This window comes from Electrophorus electricus, chromosome 1, assembly GCF_041902795.1.
Source record: "Electrophorus electricus isolate QZ-2024a chromosome 1, ASM4190279v1, whole genome shotgun sequence".
Taxonomy (NCBI): Eukaryota; Metazoa; Chordata; class Actinopteri; order Gymnotiformes; family Gymnotidae; genus Electrophorus; species Electrophorus electricus.
In genome coordinates, this window is record NC_137497.1 from 30,698,231 (window position 1) to 30,722,495 (window position 24,265).

Here is a 24,265-nt window from a genome sequence, read left to right on the forward strand (position 1 = left end):
TACATTGTTCTCTTTACTCAGCACATATCAAATTGATCTTGCAATAATACCTTGGCTGCATATCATTGCATCCCTTCCTGAACCTGCACAGTGCATACTAACTATGGTGTAATAGTCATAAAAGTGGCTGAAAGCTACTTATTTATTCCTTTATTCATTTATCAATTTACATATTTATTTCCCTTAATTCAAAACACGATCCTAGTTGTGTCACAAAGCAATGGTTATAGACTAGGTTTGATACATTTCCATATGCCATTAAAAATACATAAATAAATAAAAATAGGAGCTCTTTCTAAACCAACACTTGATCTGGTTTTCAAATTGCTGCTGCTCTCCCCGAGCACTGCAGAGGTACATCACGAGGTATAATGGGTAAATGTATCCACTGCATGAATGTGGTACAACTTAAACAGTACAGGTCAACAGAAAGAGGAGACGAATAACATAAGATCCCACCAACATCACCATCACCAGTACTGCCATCATCCAAAATGCATGAATGCTACTAAAGGATATATTAATGCCTAAAAGAAACAAACTAATTTTAACTTTTTTTTTTTTTTTTTTTTTTTTGGCAGTGCATTGTACATATGTAGCATGTGTGTGATTACAGGTTACAAACCAAAAAAAATGTTGAAAAAGCATTTATAAAGTTGTATTATCATAATAACAGGATATGTATCCATATTGTCACGGAACGCTCGCCTCCCGCGAGTCACGTGGTTTGGCCCGCCACATGCAGTGGGAGGATTCTCGTTTGTGGCCACATCTGCACACACCTACACCTCGTCTTGTCTATGTATTTAAACCCTCGTCATAGTGTGCAGGATCGTTGGTCATTGTTGACGTCATGTATTAATGTAGCTGTTTATCGAGACTGTTTAATGTTAACCGTTTCATGTTCCTTGTTTGCAATAGGTGTGAGCGCCGTTGTGTTTATATGCTAAAAAATGTTCGTCCACGTCGCTGGAATCTGTGCGTCCTGCCCCTCGCCCTTCGGCACTCGGGCCACCACGCGTTACACGTATTCTATGTCCAACTTGTTGACTGCACTCAAAGTAAATTAAATCAATTGTTAAAATATTACATCTTACAGATATAATAATAAAATTTTTATTTAAAGTAACCTTATGTGGAAAAATTAAGGCTACTGATCAGGAGATGAAAAGAATCTATAAAATGCAAATGTCAAAAAAAATTATCAAGTTCCCAGTTAATTTCCAGTTTCATTCACCAATTTCATTCACAGTGGTCTATCCCAGGTTTCAATTACAAGGGCATGATGATCTGGGCATCGGGTCCTTATGCCTGGTGTTCAGTTTTCTGCCAGTTGATGTACATAATCAAAGGTATCCATGAGCATTAATCTCCGACTGATGTGACCTCGAGACCAAATGCCTGAAAGAAAGAGTTTTATTTTTTTGATGTTGTTGTCCAGTTTATCCTAACTTAGTTTATCCTAACTTAGTAAGTGCAATTAAATATTTCATTTCCTCACCTTCTGTAAGCAGCAATAATGGTTATTACAGTCAATGCGAGGGCAAGTCCACACACAATGCCAATGAAGGTGACAGGGCTACCTGCTATATAAATATTTCTCCAATTAATATGTGAATATACCTTAGCCTGTGTTTGATACTCAAGAAGAAAGAAAAAAATAAATTTTAATGACTAGCTCCGTGGCACACTTTACCTTTCTGGATGGTGATCTGAATGGTAGCATTCTGGCAGCCCCAGCTGTTTTGGGCCATACAGGTGTATAATCCACTGTCTTTGGAACTCAAACGCTCAATGCTGAAATTTTGGCCCGAGCCTCTTAATGACGTTATGGCGCCGTTGGTCTTGAACCATGTGTAGTTCATCACAGGTGAGGTGGAGTAGCTGGTGCATGTGAGAGTGAGTGAGCTGCCTTCAGCAATCTCACCTGTGCTAATGACAGTCACTGAAGTGACTGGCCCATCTGAAAGAGAGGTGGATGAATGTGCAAGAGTAGCATAATATCAATATTATATTTGTGCTTGAATACCATAAAGTGAATAAAATTCACAAAGACACAAAGACAAAAGACACAAAGTGAACTCCTCAAACAAGTTCCCCCAATAAGCAGATATGTTAAAGTCTGGATTGAGCAAAGTGATCATGTGCTTCAGGACTGTTTTTATAGTACTAACTGAAATGTTTGGAACTTCTGCTATCCACGGGGATGGCACTGTAGATATAGAGGATGATGCTTCAAGTTTTACAGGCTTCATCAATACCTGAGAAGATTATTCCTACAAAGCACTACATGGTAATCTCCATTCAAAAAGTCCTGGATGAACTGTGAAGTTTGCTCTATGCTACACACTCAGTCCACTGCATTTGTTTCTAGCAATGCTGAGAACTACAATAAGGCCAGATATGGCCTGCATAGATTCATCCACCAGTAGACAATACAGGGTGAAACGTGGATGCGACAAGGCGTGCAACATATCACAGATTACCAGCAGAGGAGCAGGTGGGTCTTATCACAGATTACCAGCAGAGGAGCAAGTGGGTCTTAAAATGCCACACTACACTGTGGAACAATTAACGGAACAATTTCTATGCTCACTTTGAGGCCCTCAACACACTGATCCACTGAGAGGACCTATGGCAACAAGGAGCACACAGGACGCTCACAGTGTCAATGGCAGATGTGAACAAGGCTTTGAAGAGAATAAACCCATGAAAGGCAGCTGGCCCAGACAACATCCCTGGTTGTGCATTCAGGGTTTGCCCATTAGAGCTGGCTGATGTATAAGTGGATATATTCAACCTGTCCCTTGCACAAGCTTTAGTGCCCACCGGCTTCAAGTCCACTACCATTGCAGCCTTCCTGAAGAAAAGCACAGTGACCTGCATTAACAACCATCACCCCATCACAATGACTTCAGTTTTGATGAATGGCTTCGAGAGGATAGTCATGAATCCAGGGGAACTTGCCTACCATCAGAACCAGTACACTTACTATGCTGAGAGCACTGCCATCCACACAGCCCTCAAACATTTGCAGGGCAAGGATAGTTATGTTTGAAAGCTGTTCATTGATTACAGCTCAGCATTCTTGGACTTACACCCACCTTGTGTAAATGGGTGCACATCCAGCACATGGGCTATGACATCAGTGACCCCCTGGGGCTGTGTGGTGAGCCCCTTTGCTATACATACTCTTCACACATAACTGTGTGGCCTCCCAGTATAATACCAGTATGAAACAACACACAGGAGAGAGGCGGCAGAGGTGGCATGGTGTAAAGCAACAATCTATCCCTGAATGCAGATAAGTCTAAGGACTTGATGGTTGGCCCAAGGAAGAGGGCGAAGTAGCAGCACACAGCACACAACTCCTTCAAATTCCTTGGAGTTCACATCAGTAAGGAGCTCACCTGGACACATACCACAACATAAAGAAATCCCAGAAGCATCTGTTCTTTCTGAGGAGGCTGAGGAAATTTGGCATGCCAGCCAAAATGATCAGCAACTTCTACAGGAGAATGATAAACAGCATTTTCACCAGGTCCATCACAGTAGGGTATGGGAACTGCACAGTCCATGTCAGGAGCAGTCTTCTCTACACTGCAGGATATATGCTGCTCCAGGGTCATTAGAAGAACCCACAACATCATCATGTACAATGTGCACCCCCAAACACCTTCAGTACTGCTCCCCCCAGGCAGATGATACAGATTGTGGCAAGAACAATGAGGTCAACAGCCATTATCCACAAGCTGTTTTGTAAACAACTTCTACCCATTCCTCTCAATTTCCCATTCCTCTCAATGGTACCACTACCCACACACAGTGTGTGTTGGACTCCACACGTTTACAGACAGTAATTACCACTGCTTTGTCTGAACTTGCAGCATTGCACACTAATGTTGCACACCACACTTTATGAACACTCTATAACTACTGATCTCTGCTCATTGCACTACCAAGTGCTGTTTAGTCCTACTGGCCTCCTGTAATCAAAATGGGTAGCATTTGGCATAGTTAATACAACAGTCTTGCTTGATATTTGCATCACTGAGAGCATACATGTGTCTTATGTCTTTTTTCTTCTTTTTTCTAATTATGATATTTTGTATAAATACCTCTCGCTGGTGACTGCAGGAATAATAAAGTAAGAACTTTGTTGTTTGGTGTCATGGCCTGGCAATAAAAGCTTGGATCCTGAAACTGAATCAACGGTGGTGTAAAAATGTTATTACTGAATTCTGGTTAGGGCAAGCTGTTCCTGAACCATTTTAACTCACAAAGCTATTCAATGTGTCTTCAGTGTTATATTATATGGAAGCTACTTATGTGTGTCTTAACTGTACTACAGGTACAAAATTTTAACATTATCATAATTTTTGTGCAGCCCTATGTTCATGTTTGGGGCTACAACAATTATGATCATAATTCAAATGTACAGAGATGAGCCAAACTGAAATATTACCAGAAAAAAAACAAAACATCCCACATTTCTGGGATCAGCAAGTTTGCGTATAGCTATAATTTAAACTCCTCTTGATCCTTTTGTGCATGTGTGCACATTTGTATATAGTGTAGTCACAGAACAGTAACCTGAATCCCACCTGTGAGAAGTGGAGTAAAGTGAATGGCCTATTGTGTACAGGGCTTGTTGCTATGACAATGCATGTACATGTATTCTGCTACTGCTTGTCAATCATGATGCCTTCTCAAGCTTACTGGCATATACAGAGGTAAGGCCAAAATATTCAAATAGTGGTAGATAATGGGTTAGGGGGTGGAAGGTCACCATTTTAAGACATATTTAGTAAAAGGTGAAGAACAGCGAAGGTGCAGAACAGTTTCACAGTGGAGCTCCAGCACCTGTTATCAAATGTTTATTATAAGAGGTTTTCTCTCAAGTTTTCTTTCACATCATGGAGCATGTGCCTGGTCGCAAACAGTAGATAGATTGGATTTAGAGTAAAGAGTTATGAGCTAAATATGGCATGAAGGAAATGTCTGACATTTAGATTCAGCCCTCTTTTCTATTACTACCATGTACTAGAACAGAAATGGGGAAGTCTCCAGGAAAAAGCAAAAACACACACACAGTACACTGTGCTATAGCAAGGTACACTGTGAGATATATATTTGACATATATAGCAGAGTACACTGTGCTAGTACATGTTGTTATAACGTCGGTACCCTTCCTGTAATCCCCCCCAATTTTGTATTTTGTAAAATACGGCTCAGCAGCTTTCAAAATGCAACTATGGTTGACAAAACAACTGTATATGCTTACATGCTGCCGTCTAGTGGTTAGCCAAACAGACCTTTTATAGTTCATCTTATAGAAACTATGTACATGACATTTCGTTTTCTGGTTAAAATTTATAGATGAAGTTGACCAACCTTGCATTATTGTGATGTTTACATTGAAGAAAAACCTTGAAAAAGGTTTTTCAATTAGATACACCACTATTTCTGTCTCACTCATAGCCACCTCTTGGCGTTAGCTGGCTAAGGTAGCATGTACATAATGATATTTTACTGTAACCTCTTCTTCAGAACACTGAGGAGTGTAGTGTAGTGTTGTGTAGTGTAGTGTAGTGTAGTGTAGTGTAGTGTGAGTAGTATAGTGTAAATCATAATTTTCATTCTCAGATTTCTTGTCTTTTTGCTAATAGATTTGCATTATAGAACCCTTCAAAATATCTCCAGAATGGGCATGTAGACATGTACACAGCAATGAGTCCTAATAATGAGCCATACTTATGAACTAATTTCTTTTTAATGTACCCTATAGTAACCAAAATATGTAAAGTAGCCTATACAAATTGGTTGATGTCTTTTTAAAATTTTACCTGATTTATGAAATATGCTTTTTGTCTGGGTTAGAAGGGCTCAACTACATGCCACTGCAAAATCATACCACCTGCTATGCTATTTTCTTTAGAGGCACTATGGTTATAGTCTAGAGTTCAGTCATTCCAGTCAATTTGCTTTAAATCTAAAGGAAAAAGTGATATGTTTTTATTCCCCTTGAGTTTAAAGACAGAGCTGCACGTAACGACAGATAATTAAAAACATCACCACAATGGTCCAGTGAACTGACTGCTTTTTCTTTTTTCACATAATTGTAAATCCTTCAGTCCAAACCCTCATTTTTTCATGATACAATAATGGAATTGCTTTGGTATGCACAACACACAGCCTTTAAAACAGCAGAGTACTTTTTAAAATTATGCCTTCATGTTATGCAGTCTCACCTGTCACTTGTAAGGTCAGCCCCCTCTGGCCCGGTAGCTTGCTTACTGGGTGATCAGTGATAAACCGGAACACATATATGCCACTGTCTGTGGTTCTCAGGTCAGTTATCTGGAGCGTGCAGTTCTTGGAACCAGTGGTGCCCAGGTAGCGCACCCTGCCCTGGTACGCAGGCTCTGGGAAGATGCCGGCACTGTGGTAGATGTACGTGGGGGTGATGCAAAAGCTCTGATTCCGGCACCACATCTCAGAGAGAACTTTGTGAGGAGGACCTCCTAGCACAGAATCCTCGGGGAAGTCGTACGTGCAGAGTAGTGTCACGGAGGAGCCTCGAGAGGCATGGATGGGATGCTTGGGAACATGCACCGCCCAGTCGCCAGCAAGAACGCCTGCACATGGAGAAAGAAAACAAAACAAACAAACAAGTAAATTACAGCAACACGAAAAGCTCGTTAACATCCATTGATTAAACCATTAGAAATTGTCCCTCACGCAACTTAAATGTTTCTTTAAACATTTCTATTTTTTTAATATACACCTAATCTTGAAAGGAATTTTCTGCTGAGATGCAAATGCTACTTTCTGTGTAGAACAGGTGCACATCACAAACCCAAGCGTGGATCTACCATCTTCAGCGTGGAATATGAATCCACTGTAGGTGTTAATTCAGTGTTTGATGTGTGGTAAGCAAAAGGATAAAATTGTGAACTTAGCCTCACCTGAGAGCACCAGAGATGTCCACAGCCATTCACTCTTAAGATGAATCACACCCATTTCAGCTCGCTCTCAACTAGTTTTTGAATTGTGGGGAGAACAGAATGTTTCAGAAACCAAGATTGTGACATTTTACTTCTCATTTTCAGGTTGTTGTTTGAGGAAATAACCACAACACTGCCAAGGCTGTCTTTCACATTCATAGTTGTCATTTGTGGAAGCTTGATATATATTATGTGTTGCATGCTGATTGTGCTTTGCAATGCATTGTATTTTGCGTGTAGTGTATTGTATCTTTAGTTTAGAAGATATCGTAGTGTACTGAATCTTGAGTGCAGTATATATTGTAGCATATTATATCTTGAGAGAAGTATATATTAGTGCATTGTATCTTAAATAGAGAATATATTGTAATGCATTTTATATTGAGAGTAGTACATATTGCAGCATTGTATCTTGAGAGTTGTATATATTGTAATGTATTACATCTTGAGTGTAGCAGATATTGTAATGTATTGTATCTTGTTTATAGTAAATATTGTAATGTACTGAATTTTGGTCGTTGTACATAATGTAGTGTAATGTATCTTGAATGCATTATGTATTGCAGTATAATGTATATTGAGTGTAGTATATTTTATATTGTTTTACCTTGATGAATATTGACTGTAGTTGTAGAGAACTGCATCTTGATATAGTATATTGACATACATTTTATATCTTAATTGCTGACCTTGATGACCTCAGTGACTGCTGCTTAAACACCTTCATCACTGCCAGTGTGTGAGATTTCTGACTACAGGATCTGTACATATTTTTCCTCCTAAAGTATCTTGCATTTGTTCCTGCTAAATTATTGGAAACTTTGAAGTAGTTGAGAAATTTCTGAACTAAATGCTGTAGGCTTGTATTGTAATTATATAATAATTATATAATGTGAATAAATATTCCTATTTAAAAGCACTAATTTGTCGGATTTATTAAGTACTAATTAGTTCTGTGTTTTCAAAGTACTGCCAGTTATTAAGCTTATTTAATCTTATCATAACGTGACGTGGTCTGTTAGAAAGGGCCATTCCTCTACACAGCTGGCAGTACGCGAGATGCGGTTTCATGAGTAAAGGAATGGTCGTGCTTTCAGAGGCAAAAACACCTGTAGCCTAAACCCAAACCCTGCCAATATACTTGGCCCTTGGGAAGAAGCAGATTTCGAAACAGTTAGAAGAATAGCTGGTAAAGAGTGAGAACGCTTGTCGTGATTGCTTGAGAAAAGGCCCTTTTGAAAGAAAATAGAACACTCGAGACTCAGGGGAAACCTAAATGTCAGCGTGGATGTATTGAGAATAAGCTTCGTTTCCAACTTTTTGTTTGTTTCGGGTTCAGGACTTCATGCCGACACTTGCTGCGAATAAAAGGTGAGTCTTTATATTCCTGTAACAAGGCACGATTATAACAAGATAAAAACGTGTAAACAGTAATATGCTACTCCATACGTTTAACTGAGTAAAGGAAAACTTGTGTGTTTATTTCCTTGAATTTTTCGCGTCACTGCACTAGAAATTTTGCGTCTGGGCCTCCCAATACTCATCCACATTGGGTTAATGTGCTAGCGGACCTCACAAAACACATCAACTGGAAATGAAGTTTATATGTTTTAAGGCTTTTATGTTTTTAAACGCTAAAAAAAATTCACAACATTGAAAATAATTGATCTAGCTAATTGAATGTGCTTTTGAAAATTGTAACTTTGGTTGCCCTTTGGTTTATTTAACTTATTTAACCCGTGTTTCTCCATTACTTGGAGTTTGATTTGGGTGATTTCTTTTTAATCATTGCAGGCTAATCACGAAAAAGAGGCACTGGTCGTAGTAAAGACGTTTTCGGGAGGACCCCATCCTCTTTAGTTTTAGTTTCCTCTGTTTTTCGTTTTGAAGATGACAGAGAAAAAGATAGGTGAGTTCTGAAAACAGAAAAAATACCTTTTCTCTGTTTTTTGACAGCAGACGTCGGACGAGTCAAAGCTGTTAAATATTAATGGAGTTAGTGTCCATTCGTGGAGTGGACCTGTTTTGTACAGACTCCGTTTTATATCTGATTATTAGTACTGTAACAAGGTTAGAGGTTGTTTAACCTGACGAAGTAATGTCACTATTTGTCAACAGGATCTGATAAAACAGCTATATGAATGCAAGTGTCCACGGCCTCGAAGAAAGTGCCAATTTTAGAGTGGTTCACCAATTAAACATTAACCATTTAAGATTATATTCAGTCAGCATCTGCGAAAAATATCACACTCGCAGTTTGCAACCTTGTATCCAAGACTTGTCACTCAAAATACCTATACAGACTGATCTGACGCATTTTCCTAATGTGTTATAGCACTGGAGTAAAGCTGGCTCAGTGTTCGATATTCGTCACATATTATTGCAAAGATAGCCTAGTCATTTAAAAAATTGTAGAAAATACACATGCTTTTCAATACTGATAAAATTACAATACGTGCTTTACCAATGCACAAAAACGAATTTCAATACCGTGACGTCCTTTCAAAATAAAAGTCAAATTCACTTACCTGTTTGGGGGAAAATACATCACAGATTTCACGTGCTTACTCTGATTGGATATGAAAAAACAAAGACCCACTACAGAAGGACATAACTTAGAATTCTATTATGATATTATATTAAAGCATATTCAGGAAGCAATGAATATCAAGTGCAGTTGCAATCGTAAAACATTTAGTAACTTTTAGTAACATTTAGTAGATCATGGCATTCAATGAACAAGGTAATGCATTTGGTTGAACCTGCAGTTGAACATGTGAACCCTTAACCAAAATATATGAAAATAGGGCTCACTTTAAACTCATATGAGCAAGACTCCTCACTTCAACACCTGCATTGAACTACACACAAAGAGCAATGTAGCTCATGTGCAGCAGAACGAGGTCAAACAATTAACTAATTTCTGAAAGTAAATTTTATGTCAGAGTTCCTTTAATTTCCATTGGAAGAGTAAAGAAGATAAGGCTCATTGTGGAAACACACAACCTAGATGCCCCATTTCAGGTTTGTTTTGAAGGACACTCATGGAGCAACTTATTTCTTGTGCAGTGGACCATGTAACATTGAGGTATACACAAGGAGCAATAAATTCCCTATATAGTTGATCATGTGAAATCAGTAAATGGATTATATGTCAGATTTCCTGTGTTGTATTGACAGACTGACTACACTACACAGAGAAGGTAGTCACTGTAATCCCACATGACCCAGACACCATGAAGATTTATATTATTTGACAAAAAGGGTTAAATATCAGATTTCTAATCATTTGCATTTTGATAAAAGATGATAGGATTTACTGTAAAATCATGACCTAAACTACTTATTTCAGTCCTGTGTTAAAGTACACTAATGGTGAAACATATTTCATGTGCAATTGAACATGACATATTTTCATAATTTGTGAAAACACATGAAATGTTTACTATAGTTTACACTGGAGCACCACACAGAGTAAGCAAATTTTGTAACCCCACGTGACACACATTCCACATTTGAAGCACATATTTAAGTACATACAAGGAGCAATACATTTCATTTGTGCGTTTGAACATCTGAAATAATTTACTTATTTATTAAAATGTATTTTATCTCATATCTCCTATAATTTGCATTGGGTTAGCCACATAGAATAGGCAATTAATGTAACACCACATGACCCCTTTTCAGGACTGTGTTAAAGTGCACATAATAAGTCATGAATTGTATGACAGCTGAACATGTGAACCATTTAAGTAAATCCTGAAAGCAAATGATAGATTGCCTTTGTTTTCTATTGTCAGAGCACACAGAAGAGGCAATCACTATAACCACATGTTAGGAATCTAACATTATGTAATTATTAATGACTTGTTCCTTATCTTTAGCTGCACATTATTTGTATTCACTGCGTGTGACATGCATTTGGCCCATGTGTGTCTATAGTAAAGTCTATATCTTCCCTAGCCTTTTCAGTATGAAACAACAGAGAACTGTAATATAACCAAAATTCACAAAATAGTTTAACTATTTTCAACTATGCATTTCATGTTTACTCCTTGGGTGTCCTTGAACATAGACCATGTGGTTGTATAAAGAGTTCTTATATTCTGCAGTACCATATATCTACAACTCCACTTGATATTCATTGCTTCATTTAATCATTTAATATAGGCCTACTAATGGTATTGTAGGTTATGTGATTTTGTAGTGGGTCTTTTCACATCCCTTCAGTGTAAAACACAGACAATAAATTTTCCTTTTAATTATTAAATGCTTCAAAAATCTAACTCTTTATGTTTTCTATAGCACCTTTGTTTTTTTTACACAAACCTGAACTATGAATTGTAATTTGAGTAGTGTGTAGAGGAATTTGACCTTTATTTTGAAAATATCTCGCTGTGTAGAAGCGTTTATCGTGGTGTATTCTTTTCGGTAAAACGGGTGTCGAATCTTGTAATGTTACCAATATTAAAAGGCGTTGTGTGGCAGTAACTTCACAATAAGTATAAATTCTAATAAATGTTTTAGCGTGTACATTTTTTGTTGTTATTTTTATTAACTAAGCCATCTGAGGTTGGTGAATATCGAACGCCAGCTAACTTTACAGCGGTGCATACACCATAATACTAGGCTAAATAAACCAGTTGCATTATATATTATGTCTTGTAAAGTAGCCAAGTTGGATTAAGTTAGTTTACTAAGAAATTGATTGTGTGTGGAGTGAATCATAGTGGACTTACCTCAAGGAATGCTCTGAGAAATGAAAAAAGTCATTTGTGCCCTAGGAAGAGATTCATAATAAACAAATTTAGCTTGTTCTCCAATGAAACCTGACTACATAGGTGTGTCACTGTTGTCTGATGACACAGCAAAGTCTGGATTAGTGATAACTTTGACAGGGAGTTCACACACTCTTCTTCTTTTTTCCAAGTCATTCTTGAATTGGACTTTAAATGATGTATCTGACAAAATGATGCCTGGAGGTTGTGGCATATGAATTTTGTTTGGAATGATCTTGGTTATGGATGTGCTTATGCTTTATTGATTCATAAAACTGGACAAAGTCTGAGTCATGTGTGCAGTGGATTCATTTAGACCATAATAGAGCATTAAGTGCCTTCACTGGAACTTGGGCTCAGGGAACATATGAGTCAAATGTCTATGACTCACTAAAGACATACTCTCCCACAGTCTCACACACACACACACACACACACACACACACACACACACACACACACACACACACACACACACACACACGTCTGTGCCCGATGAAATACTGACTTCCTGCATATGATGTGCATCTCTTTGAAGTAGACTACATTCAGGTCTGCATTGTCTGATAAGGTTTGTAATGGCTTTGGCCACAACCCCCCAAACAAATTTAACAAGCATTTTGGTACTGCTTGGTGAAGTGAGGAGCATGCAGTTTGAGCTTGCCTGTAATTACTGTATGTCAGTCATTCAGTTGTGGCTAATTCACCCATACAAAGCCTCCACTGTCTAAACGTGCTAATTGCACTCAGGTGTTGAGGGCCAGGTCAGCCACTAGGCTGGGTCACTGGTTCAGATTGTGGGGCTAGTCCACAGGAAGTTAAATGCTGTGTTCAAAACTGCATGCTGCATCCTCCATGCTCCAACGTGCCATGTTGTTGTTTTATGAGTATGTACTTGTACTATTAGTGCACGTACAAACAGCTTGGACACGCTGCCTAATCAATGGGTCATGCATGAGTTGTAAAGTTTGTGATGGTAAATGGCATGAAAATCTGAATGGTGCACTATTTTGGCATTCTGTTTACTGTGGTGGTGTGTACCTTTTGGATGGACCATACAATTTCTGATTCCTTTCCTTTGATAGATAAAAATAATAACAATTTAAGGAAGCATGCAAGTTGATACATGACAGTGTTGTAAAGTAGGAAATTTAACCTACTATGGACAGTAGGGTTGGGATGATAGGTAATGTCATTGATCATTGTCGATGGCTGACAGACATCACGATGTTGGACCAGCATCGTGATGTCACACCACCGCCCCTCCACACTGACAGGGTGGCACACCCTGCCTGCTATAACTGCAATGTCTCTGCTATAACATGGAAAGGTATATTAATTACTTATTACTTACCCGGAGAGCAACATCAGAACTGATGAATATGTCTAGTGTTGAGTATTGAGTTCCAATGAAAAATCATATCTCACCCCCCTTTTTTGTAATTATAATTGCTATTTTAATATTTGCCTGATTCCTTGTAAGCTTTCACTAGAATGCTAAAAAGTATATGGACTATGAAAGTTTCCCAAATGACTCATATCACATTCATTATGTTTTTTGGTTGTTGTCTATAAGAAAATGTTATATTTCACTGCTAGACTGACTTGATATCTGCCTGTCAAAGCACAAACACCTATTTTGTACCCACAGTCACTAGACACTTTATTATGTACACCTCTGCATCTTAAATGGTTTTACATATTTAGTTCAGACTGTAGCCCGTCTTTTAGTATACACTGTACATCAGACACCCTCTTTAAACTTTGATTGCTTGCAATCACAGGACCACTGCTGCCTGAATTTGATTTGGTTGGTGGACCACTGTTAACAAATTGTCAGCATACTGTCCACAGCCATCCCTGGAGTTTATTGAGACTTCAGGAATGCTGTGGTATTGGTGGATTGCCAGATGATGTGTTCCACGTCATCAATGGGTCTAGGGTGGTCCTTCACCCTCAAAATCCATCTGACACCAGCTCCATCGTCAGAATATGATCACTAATAGACTGGAGGTTGGCTAATATTTGCTAACACAAACTGTGTCCTTACAAGTTAGATATTTTTAATAATGTGGCTAGTGAGTGTATAGTACTTGTTTGAAAATGAGCAAGGTTAATTTATAATCTTAATAATACTATTTATGAGCTTTTCATTGATTTCTGCCTCAGAGCCTTTATTAAGGTTTGTTTGAAGCCAGACAAAAAGTTTTGAAAAAAATATTCTGAAAACCTCTGTGAAATAATGAAGCACATTTTTGGGTATGGAAAATGGTCTAGACTTAGACCAAATTGCAGTGCCAATTTTAAATCCCCATTGGAATTATTTTTAAGTCTAGGCTTAATCAGGTCTGAAAACTGGCCCTAACAGCTAGCTACCTTTGGGAATCTGGTCATTAGACCTCGCTTGATTGGCTGCAGTGAATAAGCTAGTGCAACCCCACTCAGTGATATTACAGATGCCTCCAAAAAACACACCTGTTCAAACATTGTGAAAGTCTTGTCATTGTACTGTAGTACCCCTGATGTTCTGCCAGGGAAATGGGAAGTCCAGCCCCTTGTCCAACAGGGTGTGTGTTGTTGATGTTCCGTTCTATTTAACAACAAGGCAGGAGTCTTGGGTTTCCTTTGGTGAAAAAGAAGCAGAGTTGGAGACAGGCAAAGAACCACTGCATGTCTCCATCGAGACATTTCCCATGGTCTGCTCCTACAGGGTTCAGATTCAGGTTTGTGGTATTATAATTTGCTTTGGGTCTAGAAAAGGTCACTCGATGATGCTCTTGATTACAACACAAAAAGCTACCTTAAGACCCAGGTAATGATGTCACTCCATATTATAAACCTGTGTGCATGTGTGTAAGAGAGCTCTACACTTTGGCAAAAGGGCCTTTATTTGGGAAAGAAGGCTTACTTTTGAAAACCGTTTGAGAAAGTGAGAAAAGGGTTCAATTTTAAATGTACCAAGGTCAGCATACTTGAAGATGGGGTTTAGGTTAGCTTTGGGAGATATTTTTACCAACTGGTAGATATGGCAGTTGTTAATTTGTAGCACTATTCTGGACATCTATGAACTCGTGAAACTCAGGATCCAATACCAGAATGTGCTGATGATTATCTGGTTATGATGTAGGACTGTGTATTCATGCAGTCTGAAGAGCAAATTAAATACAATTGGAACTGGAAAAAATTGTGGTAACCACATGTGATAAATGTGTTAATTTGTGATATTTCAGGTAGAAACTAAACTGTTTTTGCTCAGTATAAGAAATTAGATAAGAAATAAGAAACCTCTGTAGATATTTGTAGCCATTTGCAAGTGTTCGGTTGTTATAGATATGAACGTTTATTGGACAGTAAATAAACTTTCACTGAGATGCTCGATAAAATCAAATGAGAGCATGTGATTCTTTATGTAGCTGACCATTACCATTACTAGATACCACATATTCTGTACTGGTACAGACTGACATCACAGTCTGCAGTATCTGTGTGTGTGTGTGTGTGTGAGAGAGAGAGAGAGATCGAGAGAGAGAAAGACAGAGAGAGTATTGCACTGGTATTAAATGTGCAGTTTGCTTTGTACCCATGGAAATGCTGACTTTGGACTATTGATCTCTTTCTTCTGTTTCTCTCTGCAGTAGTACATATGTTGAACTGTTCTCTTTTTACAGGCTAATCTAGCTTTCAGTGAAAATCACTTTTGACTTCTCGTTATTTTGACTGGCTCCTCTGTTAGGAAAAAAAAAAAAACTGCTAGCGTCTCTCTGACAGGAGCACCAGGGATGGCCATATGCAGCCCATGCCGAGCGGCCGTCGCTGCAGGTTTGACTGTGGTCATAATGGGTGGACTGGGAGCCGCCATCTGGGCACTGGGTGAGACATGCTGCTGTGCTCTCTGGGAAATGTAGTCATTTAGCTATAGTCTAGGATGAGGGTGCTTGTGTTTGCTCCCAAAGACCTTAATTAGAAGGAACAGTTGTGTTATAATTAAGAATATATCCTAGTCCTGGGGACCCATGACCTGTACATTTTCTGGTTTCCCTGCCTTAATATCTGTATCCACATATGAAGAGTTTGGTAACTGCTCAATGAGTTTAATCAGGTGTGTCAAAGGGAAAATATCAAAATGTGCAGTGCATGTGATCACCTAGATCTGAGATGGTGAACTACCCAACTACATTCTGCACAAATGTTCATCTCTAGATGCAGAGCTGAGTACTTATTCAGGTGTTGCATATAGCGTTTGTTATTAGTTTTAACTTTCATGGAACATTGAATCTGGCATTAAGCTACATTTAATGCTCTGCATTTGTTGAAGTAATAAAACATGTCTGTTTTTCAGTAAGCTACTTAAGAGCAGCAGAAGACACAGGTTTATATGATGGTAAGGTATTCAGATAGCAAATGAACCAATGGCAGTATTGTGTCAAAACATAATGTTATTCTTTAAAAATGTAATTGTGAGTTATAACATGATCAGTGTTGGAGTTTGTACTGCACAATCATCTTCATCCCCGGGTACAGTGCAGGTCAGCGTGGCTGACCAGAGGCTGAGGGTGTTTGACTCTGTCCAGAGGAGGTGGAGACATGTCTGCTCTTCCAGTGCCAATCAACTACTTGCCGCCATCAGCTGTGAGGAAATGGGCTTTGTGAGGTAATGCAGTGATGAGGGGATGGACAGGGGAAAGGTGAAAGTGAGAAAGGAACGAGAGAGAGAGAGACAGACAGACAGAGAGAGAAGGACAATCACAAATAAGAGAAGATGTTGGAAAGTGAGTAACTAAGAGAGAGAAGAGGGAGAAGAAGAGAAAATAGATTGAAAGAGTAAGAGAACGAGAGAGCACATCTAAACAAGGGGTAAGTCAGGTAAAAAAAAAACCCAGAGGGAGCCAAAAGATGGAGTGACAGATGGATAAAGATTTTCAACATTTCTGCATGGCCTTGCATCATCCCTTCACACGGTTTCCCCCTCTTGCATTCCCAGGGCTATAAATTTTTCCGTCACCTGTGCTCCAGACAGCAGTAGCGGTCATGAGTTTTTCTGTGTAAAAGAGAGTGAGTTAACATACGGAAAGAAGATAAGCACTGCCCTGCAGCCTTGGTAAGGTCCTCCACACTACCCGTTCATATAAACAACACTCCGTGTCAGAAGTTAGCCCGGCAGTGAATGATTTCAACCTCAGTAATGTCAGACCTGTGCCACACACGGTGATATTGTCCTAAGCAGCTTTTGTCTCTGTTTCAGTAAATGTGAAAAGGGACAAATCCTTGAAGTGCTTTGTCAAGGTAAGACGGAGGAAGTATTGCAACTCAAATGTTCCTCTAGTCAAGTACATAGTATATTATTCCAAGACTGTTAGCGCCTGATAACCACAGGAAACAAAGTACTGCTTTTGAAGACAAGTAGTGAAAAATGTCCTTGTAAAGGGACACAGGGACTCATAAACAGGCACATTGTCCTGCGGGCATACCTTGTGCTTGCTGTGAGGGAGTTGTTTGTTGTCTGCATGCAGACTGTGGGCGGCGGATGCAACCTGAGGAGAGGATCGTGGGTGGGGCTGATGCACGGCAGGGCTCCTGGCCGTGGCAGGTCAGCCTACAGTACGACGGCGTGCATCAATGTGGTGGCTCAATCATATCAGACCTCTGGATCATCAGTGCTGCACACTGTTTCCCTGAGTGAGTCACACACACACACACACACACACACACACACACACACATACACAAATAAACATACAACACACACAAACACACACCCACACACATACACCCATACCACAACCAGCCCTAACTTAACACATCTAATACAGTCAATCCATGCCTTCAGTTTCATCTGATAAATGCAGCCAGGTGTGTTGAAATCATACTCTGCTGAGTGGCTGATGTCCATATCCGGAGTTGAACATTCCTGCTGTACATGTACATATACCTTTTTCTCATGCCCACGGATTTTCAGGAGATATCGTCATGTATCGAGATGGAGGGTCCTGATGAGCTCTATCTACAATACCCCTATCCACAAGAATGTGGTGATTGGTGAGGTGAGGACAGTTGTCTACCACAGCAGCTATCTGCCCTTTGTTGATGCCAACATTGATGACAACAGCCGAGACATCGCTGTCCTGGCCCTAACCAAACCACTGCAGTTCACTGGTGAGCTTTCACATCCAACAGACATGTAGTGCACTTGGTGTGTTATTGAAATATTTACTTTTAACTGAAATAAATCTGAAGTTTATAAAAGAGATGGAGATGGACTTCAGTAGCTGAGATGGATGGAGCTAGATTTCAATAGCTGGGATGGGATGGAGCTGGATTTCAGTAGCTGAAACTTCAACACGTACATCCTGCATATCTGAACCCCTATTAAGGCAGCTCCGTCAGCGGATTTCGCCAAAACTAGAGGGATTTCCAGTAGTGATACTACCGAATGCTGGAATGTCCATCCCTTCAGTCTCAGGTTGCACAGGAGTCCAGTGAACAAAGTGTGCTTTTTCTGCCGAACCCTGGGCTGAACAAAAGACAATTCTATCAGAGCTTTTCGGAAGAAACAGAATGAGGACTTCTCTGTTGTGCAGCATGCTCACCTCAGTACATGGTGGTGGAGGGAACAGATTGTTCTACAGCTGCCTACATGCACAAACAGTGCAGTTTTATGTAGGTGAGGCTTAGAAACACATCCTCTATTGTCTCCTTTCTGATGCTTGGGGTACATTTGAAAGGATTCAGGATTGGCTAAGACTTCATCATGGAACTGGGTACCTTGGTGGCATTTATCTTGAACACCAGCTGGCTGTGCTAAACCCCTCCTCCTCCCAGCTGTGCAGTTATTTGATTCACTTGGGCACAATAAACGACTTGAAACAGTCCTGACCTCCCTTCACTGATGCACCAATCAGGTCTCTTGCCTGCGAACAGAGAGAGGGTGTCAAATGGCACAAGGACTGATGGGCCACTAAGTTCTGGAGCCAAAGCTAAGGAAGCGTCAATAAGTACCTTCCCTTTATCACTCATAGCAGTTTATTGGCACATCTGTCTGAAGCTGTTTCAGAAAGCTACAGACGTTTTTCCAGCCCCCCACAAGGCCACCTGATTTCACTAATGAGATCTCTGCAACACAGAAAATAACCTCGTTACCGTAAATCAGGGGTACGTGCTACATAGATGGAAATAGCACCCAAATACACTCTTGCCCTCCTTTGATTCTGTCCCTGAGCTGTTCCTGTTACAAATATGTGAAAAGCCACAAAACAGTGATTTACCACTGTTTTTCAGAGAATGTGTAAGTCAGTTTCAGAGCATCCCAGAATTGATCCTATATATAATTCACCTGACCTAACACACAAGGGGAATGTCATTATCATCATTATATAACATTATTGAAATAAAGTCATTAGAGCTGCTAAACCCCACCATTATGCTATCCTGCAAATATGTGATTTTGTGGGCTTAAGTATAGCCCATGCATAATACTGTGAAATTCTGTCAGACCTGTAGCATACGCTTTTATCCCAACAGTGATATAGGCCTGAAAAAGACCTGCAAGCATGATGGTAGAATAAAAGTTTGAGATCTCCAGTCAACAGGTGTCGCTGGTTTTAGATGCTTATATTAGTCTGGTATTGGTCTTAGTCTCTTAGTGCTGGTATTAGTCTGGAGTTAGTCTAACACATCTTTGTCTGGTGCTCTTCTTCTGCATGGCAGACTACGTGCAGCCGGTGTGTTTGCCTACATACGGCCAGAGACTGGTAGACGGCCAGATGGGCACAGTGACCGGCTGGGGAAACGTGGAGTATTATGGTATGTTACTGCTAATGATTCCTCATGCACAATACAATCTGTGACACATGGAGCCTGCCTAATATTTGGGACAACACCTTTCACCAGTGTTTTGTCTCTAAAACTATGTCTTGGCTAGAAGCTGCAGTAACCTCTTTCTCTCTCTCTCTCTCTCTCTCTCTCTCTCTCTCTCTAACTCACTCTCTCTCTCACACATACACACACACACACACACACAAACTCTCTCTCTCTCTCTAACTCTCTCTCTAACATATACAAACACACACACAAACTCTCTCTCTCTCACACACACACACACACACACACACACACACACACACACACACACACACAAACTCTCTCTCTCTCTCTCTGCTGATGTTCTTTATATGTTTTAACTGTATCATTGTTCTAGGAGAGCTTTGCTACTCCTTGTCCTGGAGATCCTCTGAACTACATATTATATTGTTTTCCCTGCTCCCAACACACCTGACTTAACTCACCAGCTAATCAACCAGTCCATTATGAGTTTAAAAATGGATTAAAATGTGCATTAAAATGTGCAGGGTAAAGCTACTCCAGAACCTGGAAATACTGGACACACTGTTCTAGTGCAACAGTAATGAGTGATGACTTCAAGCAGAAAATTATGAATTTGGGTCCGTAGATGAGATGAGCTTCTTATCCTACTGATGGCTCCACTTCTTTCTTATTTCATCTCTCTTCTTTTATTCTCTCTCTTTACCTTTCTTTTTCACTCTTTCTCTCTCATTCTCAGGTACACAAGCCAATATTCTCCAAGAAGCACATATCCCCATCATAAGTGATGCTGTCTGCAACGCTCCTGATTACTATGACAACCAGGTCACAACCACAATGTTCTGTGCTGGCTATGAGAAGGGAGGAACTGACTCCTGCCAGGTACGTTGTCACCGGTTTTCCAAAGTTTCAATCTGCAGACACCAGATGGCGCCATTAATTTAATAAATCATTCTAATGCTGAATTTACCATTGCACTATGGAACACTTCATATTAACTCGTTTGTTTGTTTGTTTACTGTTTATTTGTTTGCCTTCAGGGGGACAGTGGTGGCCCCTTTGTGGCAGCTGACTCTCTGTCTAAGACAAGCCGCTACAGGTTGCTTGGTGTGGTGAGCTGGGGCACGGGCTGTGCCATGGCCAAGAAACCGGGTGTCTACACCAGAGTTTCCCGCTTCCTGCCCTGGATCTCCAGCGCCATGAGGGTGAGTAGCACAGCTGCACAATATATTGTTTTTAAATCCTTCTACTGGCCTTTGCAATACCAATAATGCAAAAGGTTGCAACAATAAATTAATATAAGACAATAATGTAGCTAATAATTTTTTATTATGTGCCATGAACATCCTGACCAATCTCAGATGTCCCAGAGTACTGTTTTAAATGTGCTTAGATGAATCCAGGCACATTCACACAATTCACATAAATATAAATTGTTAAACTTTTCCAAGGCAGTCTGAACATACAGGTGGAGGAAGCACAGAGCTCTGGCCAGGGTGGAGCCAAATGGGGCGGAGACAGGGCAGGTTATTACAGAGCAGTAACAGGAGAGAACTAAGCCAGGCAAGACAGTCATGACATGCATATTGGGACAGTCATTGATCAGCCTTGTGATTCTAAAATGAAAAAAGGAAGAGAATTAATGGATGATTAACAATTACAGTGAGCTATTCAATTAACTTGACTCTCAATGAATTTGACACAAAGGACAAAATTCATAAAACCCTACACCAGATTTAACACTTAATAGCACATAGAGCTGTAGTAATTTATTTCCTTATTCATTATGCTGGATTGTTGATGTATTTTACCATTTGCTTGACATATGTTGCTAACCCATTTTGTGCTAATTTGCGATATGACATATAGAATATTGCTTTGCAAAAAATACCATCTAAATCTGTCCAACAGTAAATTTTCCGTTAAGAAGACGATGTGGAGTGGACGATCTTTTCTCTAACAGTGTTTTGTCACACATGCAAGCATCAACAAAATTCTGCTCTCTCACCCATTTAGCTAACTCACACATTTAAAAGCAGCTTTTTGGTCTGTTTGGAGTGGTTGCGATGACAAACTGCAATAGCAGGAGTTTATGAAGAAAAAGATAGCTCGCTTGAGCAAAGTCTCTGAGTGCTATAAACAAGCCATGAGAAATGCTAATTTAGGTGTTACAGACAAGTAAATTATCAACAGATAAAGACTGGGGAGATATTCACTTTTGCTACTCTGCCATGATTTAGAAGTCATCAGCTCAGTGCACCCATTCAGTTCCTGTCTTGGGAACAGATGTGTTACAGATAGGTTGCATTTTTATGCAGTATTCAGCATACCACTGGTCTCACCACAGTCATCTGTCGCTTGGCTTGAGTCATTAATATGTGTGGCCTCATTTACCTGTTGATTTTGATTAGTTTTCACCTAGGACATGGGTGAATTTAGCACAGTTGTAACTTGACACTGGTGTGTTAATTATTGCCATGGAACTTTATGAATAGGCATTAAATGCTGTTCCGCACATTTTACATGACGTAGCGTGATTACTGTGAGGTTTTATGAATCGTGCCCATTGTGTCCGTTTTCCATCTTTTTCCAATTTTGTCTCCTTCCTTGTTCCCAGACATATGAGAATTCCCCAGGAGTCCATAAAATGGCTCGAGCAGCCACAGCATAGCTCACTAAGACCTGAAGAAGTTTTAGCTGAAGGATCACATCTGCTGTGTGTTGCTGCCATGGACAACGAGCCATCCTAAAGGCCAACAGAGAAACGATCACAGCATAAAGCCAATACCCTCTTCTGTTGCGTTGCCATAACTGAATCATACATTTCAGTCCAATGTTACTAAATGAATTGAAAATTGTCACCATGAAGCAATGCTTATGGAAGGCAATGTCTGTAACATATGATGTGGCCTAATAGTGTAATGCATGGTTTGCAAGATACATTTAAAAAAACAAAACAAAAACAAACAAAAAAACCCAAACCATTTTGCAAACTTTAACAGTCCTGAATACAGAAGTTTCTGATGAAAATTGACTATTGACAATAATGCCAGTGTTTACTATCAGAAAATTTTATATGACAAGAAAAATTATCTAAACTCTATTTTTTTATGTAGTAGCAAAGTGCCGTCCATTTTAATACACGTGTTTCACCGACTTGCTGGAATTGGAAATTGATTTTGGAATTATTTTTCACATATCTTACAAAATTGACAAAAAGAAAGTTGAAATGCTTGTTTAAACTATAGATAGTTTAAAGTATAGACAGATGAGTTAGAACATTTGGACTAAACAGTCTAACTAAATTAAGAATCATTTTTATTCGTCCATACTTGTCAAGTACTGGAATATACTTTGGAATGATGGAAACTGCTCAACGGAATCAATATCGCTAACTAGATAGTGGTTAATTGACATTACTGTCTATGATAAATCTATAAATGCAGTTTATTGCATTTGGTTAATTAGATATGGTACTTTAGATATGATGCAGTAGGCTGCAAGACTGGGCAAAAAGATGTTTTAGGTATAAGGGCATTTCAGAGCCAGCAAGGACGTTTATGGAATAACATATACTAACATAGACCAGGCAATTCAAGGTCCCTGACATCATATATAATGGAGACACATGGAGCTTCCTACATAGGCTTTTATGATGATGTACATTTAGCTGTGTCTGTTCAAATGTGGCACAATATATATTTGACTTGGGAGCATGTTCTTTAAGGCCTGGAGGTAACTGCCTACAGTGTTTATATTTTGGGGGTGAAAACTCTATCCTTTGTGTTTTTTGTTTGTTTGTTTTGTTTTGTTTTCCTCTTTGTTAACAGACATGAAAGAGTGGGAATTAATGTAAAAACCTAAAACCAAAGACTGCTTTATTTAGCAGCAGTAGTGTTGATGCAGCAATCAGTATTGTTGCTTAGTATTGTGTTCACTGTTGTAAATATGAATACTGTGCAATGACATGTTTAATTGTTAATAAGTTTAATTTCTGATTGTTTTATGAGCTGCTATACTGTAATTTAGGCATTTTACTATAAAAGTTACTTCATAGATATTTAATAGAATTTAGTAACATTACCTGTTTATGGTAGGCTGACAATACACTACAAATTAAAAACTTAGCTAGAATGCTCAGATGGAGGAAATTAACCCTGGCCTATTTAAGGTGCTCAATGTAAAAGTTTTTAAACAGGTCTCGTAACTGCCTTAGTGTGACACCGAGACCTGGTCTACTGCTTGACAATACACTACAAAATAAACCGTAGCTAGAGTTCTCAGTAGGAGGAAATGCACCATGGCCTATTTAAGGTGTTCAGTGTAAACATTCCCTGTGGATTAATGTATCAGTGGCAATGGTGTCGTTTCATTCTATGTATTTTTCCCTTCATATGGATAAAAAGTAAAGTAATTTTGACAGTGTAAATGATGTACATAATGGAAATTCAAACTGCTTACCTCTAATAAATTTATCAATATTAACATATGTCTGTGAATATTACATCCATAATGTTGGGTGTGGAAATAAAGTCTTGATTTTGAATAAAAGTACTTTGTAGTTATTTATTAGTTGTTTAGCTTTCTGTAAAGCATGCAAATTACTTCATTAAAAAGATGAGTGGTTGATGGGAGAGTTTTCCATATTATTACAAGAA

General features: G+C 39.2%; 2 protein-coding genes across 8 annotated transcripts; one reads left to right on the top strand and one right to left on the bottom strand.

The window, feature by feature from the left end:
- Positions 1–144: 144 nt before the first annotated feature.
- LOC113571955 (cell surface A33 antigen) lies at positions 145–12,100 on the bottom strand. Of its 3 annotated transcripts, none has more exons than XM_027001188.3 (6): positions 11,751–12,100; positions 6,970–7,040; positions 6,253–6,639; positions 1,697–1,963; positions 1,502–1,583; positions 145–1,401 (listed from the first exon to the last, which is right to left on the bottom strand). In XM_027001188.3, the coding sequence occupies exons 2-6, from the start codon at positions 7,022–7,024 to the stop codon at positions 1,347–1,349; spliced, it is 846 nt and encodes a 281-aa protein (XP_026856989.1). In that variant the 5' UTR covers positions 7,025–7,040; positions 11,751–12,100; the 3' UTR covers positions 145–1,346. The 3 variants fall into 3 exon arrangements, with proteins under 3 accessions (XP_026856989.1, XP_035382330.1, XP_081570781.1); XM_035526437.2 differs by having other exon boundaries at positions 1,502–1,586; XM_081714655.1 differs by lacking the exon at positions 1,502–1,583.
- On the top strand, positions 8,078–22,589 carry hpn (hepsin). Of its 5 annotated transcripts, XM_027001194.3 has the most exons (13): positions 8,078–8,379; positions 8,803–8,917; positions 15,558–15,659; positions 16,129–16,170; positions 16,311–16,440; positions 16,771–16,887; positions 17,032–17,072; positions 17,300–17,465; positions 17,746–17,942; positions 19,494–19,589; positions 20,347–20,489; positions 20,648–20,812; positions 22,225–22,589. In XM_027001194.3, exons 2-13 carry the CDS (start codon positions 8,899–8,901, stop codon positions 22,276–22,278), a joined length of 1,272 nt encoding a protein of 423 aa, XP_026856995.2. In that variant the 5' UTR covers positions 8,078–8,379; positions 8,803–8,898; the 3' UTR covers positions 22,279–22,589. The 5 variants fall into 5 exon arrangements, with proteins under 5 accessions (XP_026856995.2, XP_081570749.1, XP_081570754.1 ...); XM_081714623.1 differs by lacking the exons at positions 8,078–8,379; positions 8,803–8,917 and adding an exon at positions 14,312–14,601 and having other exon boundaries at positions 15,523–15,659; XM_081714628.1 differs by lacking the exons at positions 8,078–8,379; positions 8,803–8,917 and adding an exon at positions 14,378–14,512 and having other exon boundaries at positions 15,523–15,659.
- The last annotated feature ends 1,676 nt before the right edge of the window (positions 22,590–24,265 follow it).

What these genes read in the sequence shown, in the direction of transcription:
- hpn (XM_081714623.1), top strand. Translation starts at nt 14,312, where the DNA reads ATGTTCTGCCAGGGAAATGGGAAGTCCAGCCCCTTGTCCAACAGGGTG. An exon ending in GAGGAAATGGGCTTTGTGAG is followed by an intron (nt 16,441 to 16,770) that starts GTAATGCAGTGA and finishes TTGCATTCCCAG; the next exon opens with GGCTATAAATTTTTCCGTCA. An exon ending in CCTTGAAGTGCTTTGTCAAG is followed by an intron (nt 17,073 to 17,299) that starts GTAAGACGGAGG and finishes GTCTGCATGCAG; the next exon opens with ACTGTGGGCGGCGGATGCAA.
- LOC113571955 (XM_035526437.2), bottom strand. Translation starts at nt 7,024, where the DNA reads ATGGGTGTGATTCATCTTAAGAGTGAATGGCTGTGGACATCTCTGGTG. An exon ending in GCTGACCTTACAAGTGACAG is followed by an intron (nt 1,964 to 6,252) that starts GTGAGACTGCAT and finishes CCTCTCTTTCAG; the next exon opens with ATGGGCCAGTCACTTCAGTG. An exon ending in ATTATTGCTGCTTACAGAAG is followed by an intron (nt 1,402 to 1,501) that starts GTGAGGAAATGA and finishes TCTTTCTTTCAG; the next exon opens with GCATTTGGTCTCGAGGTCAC.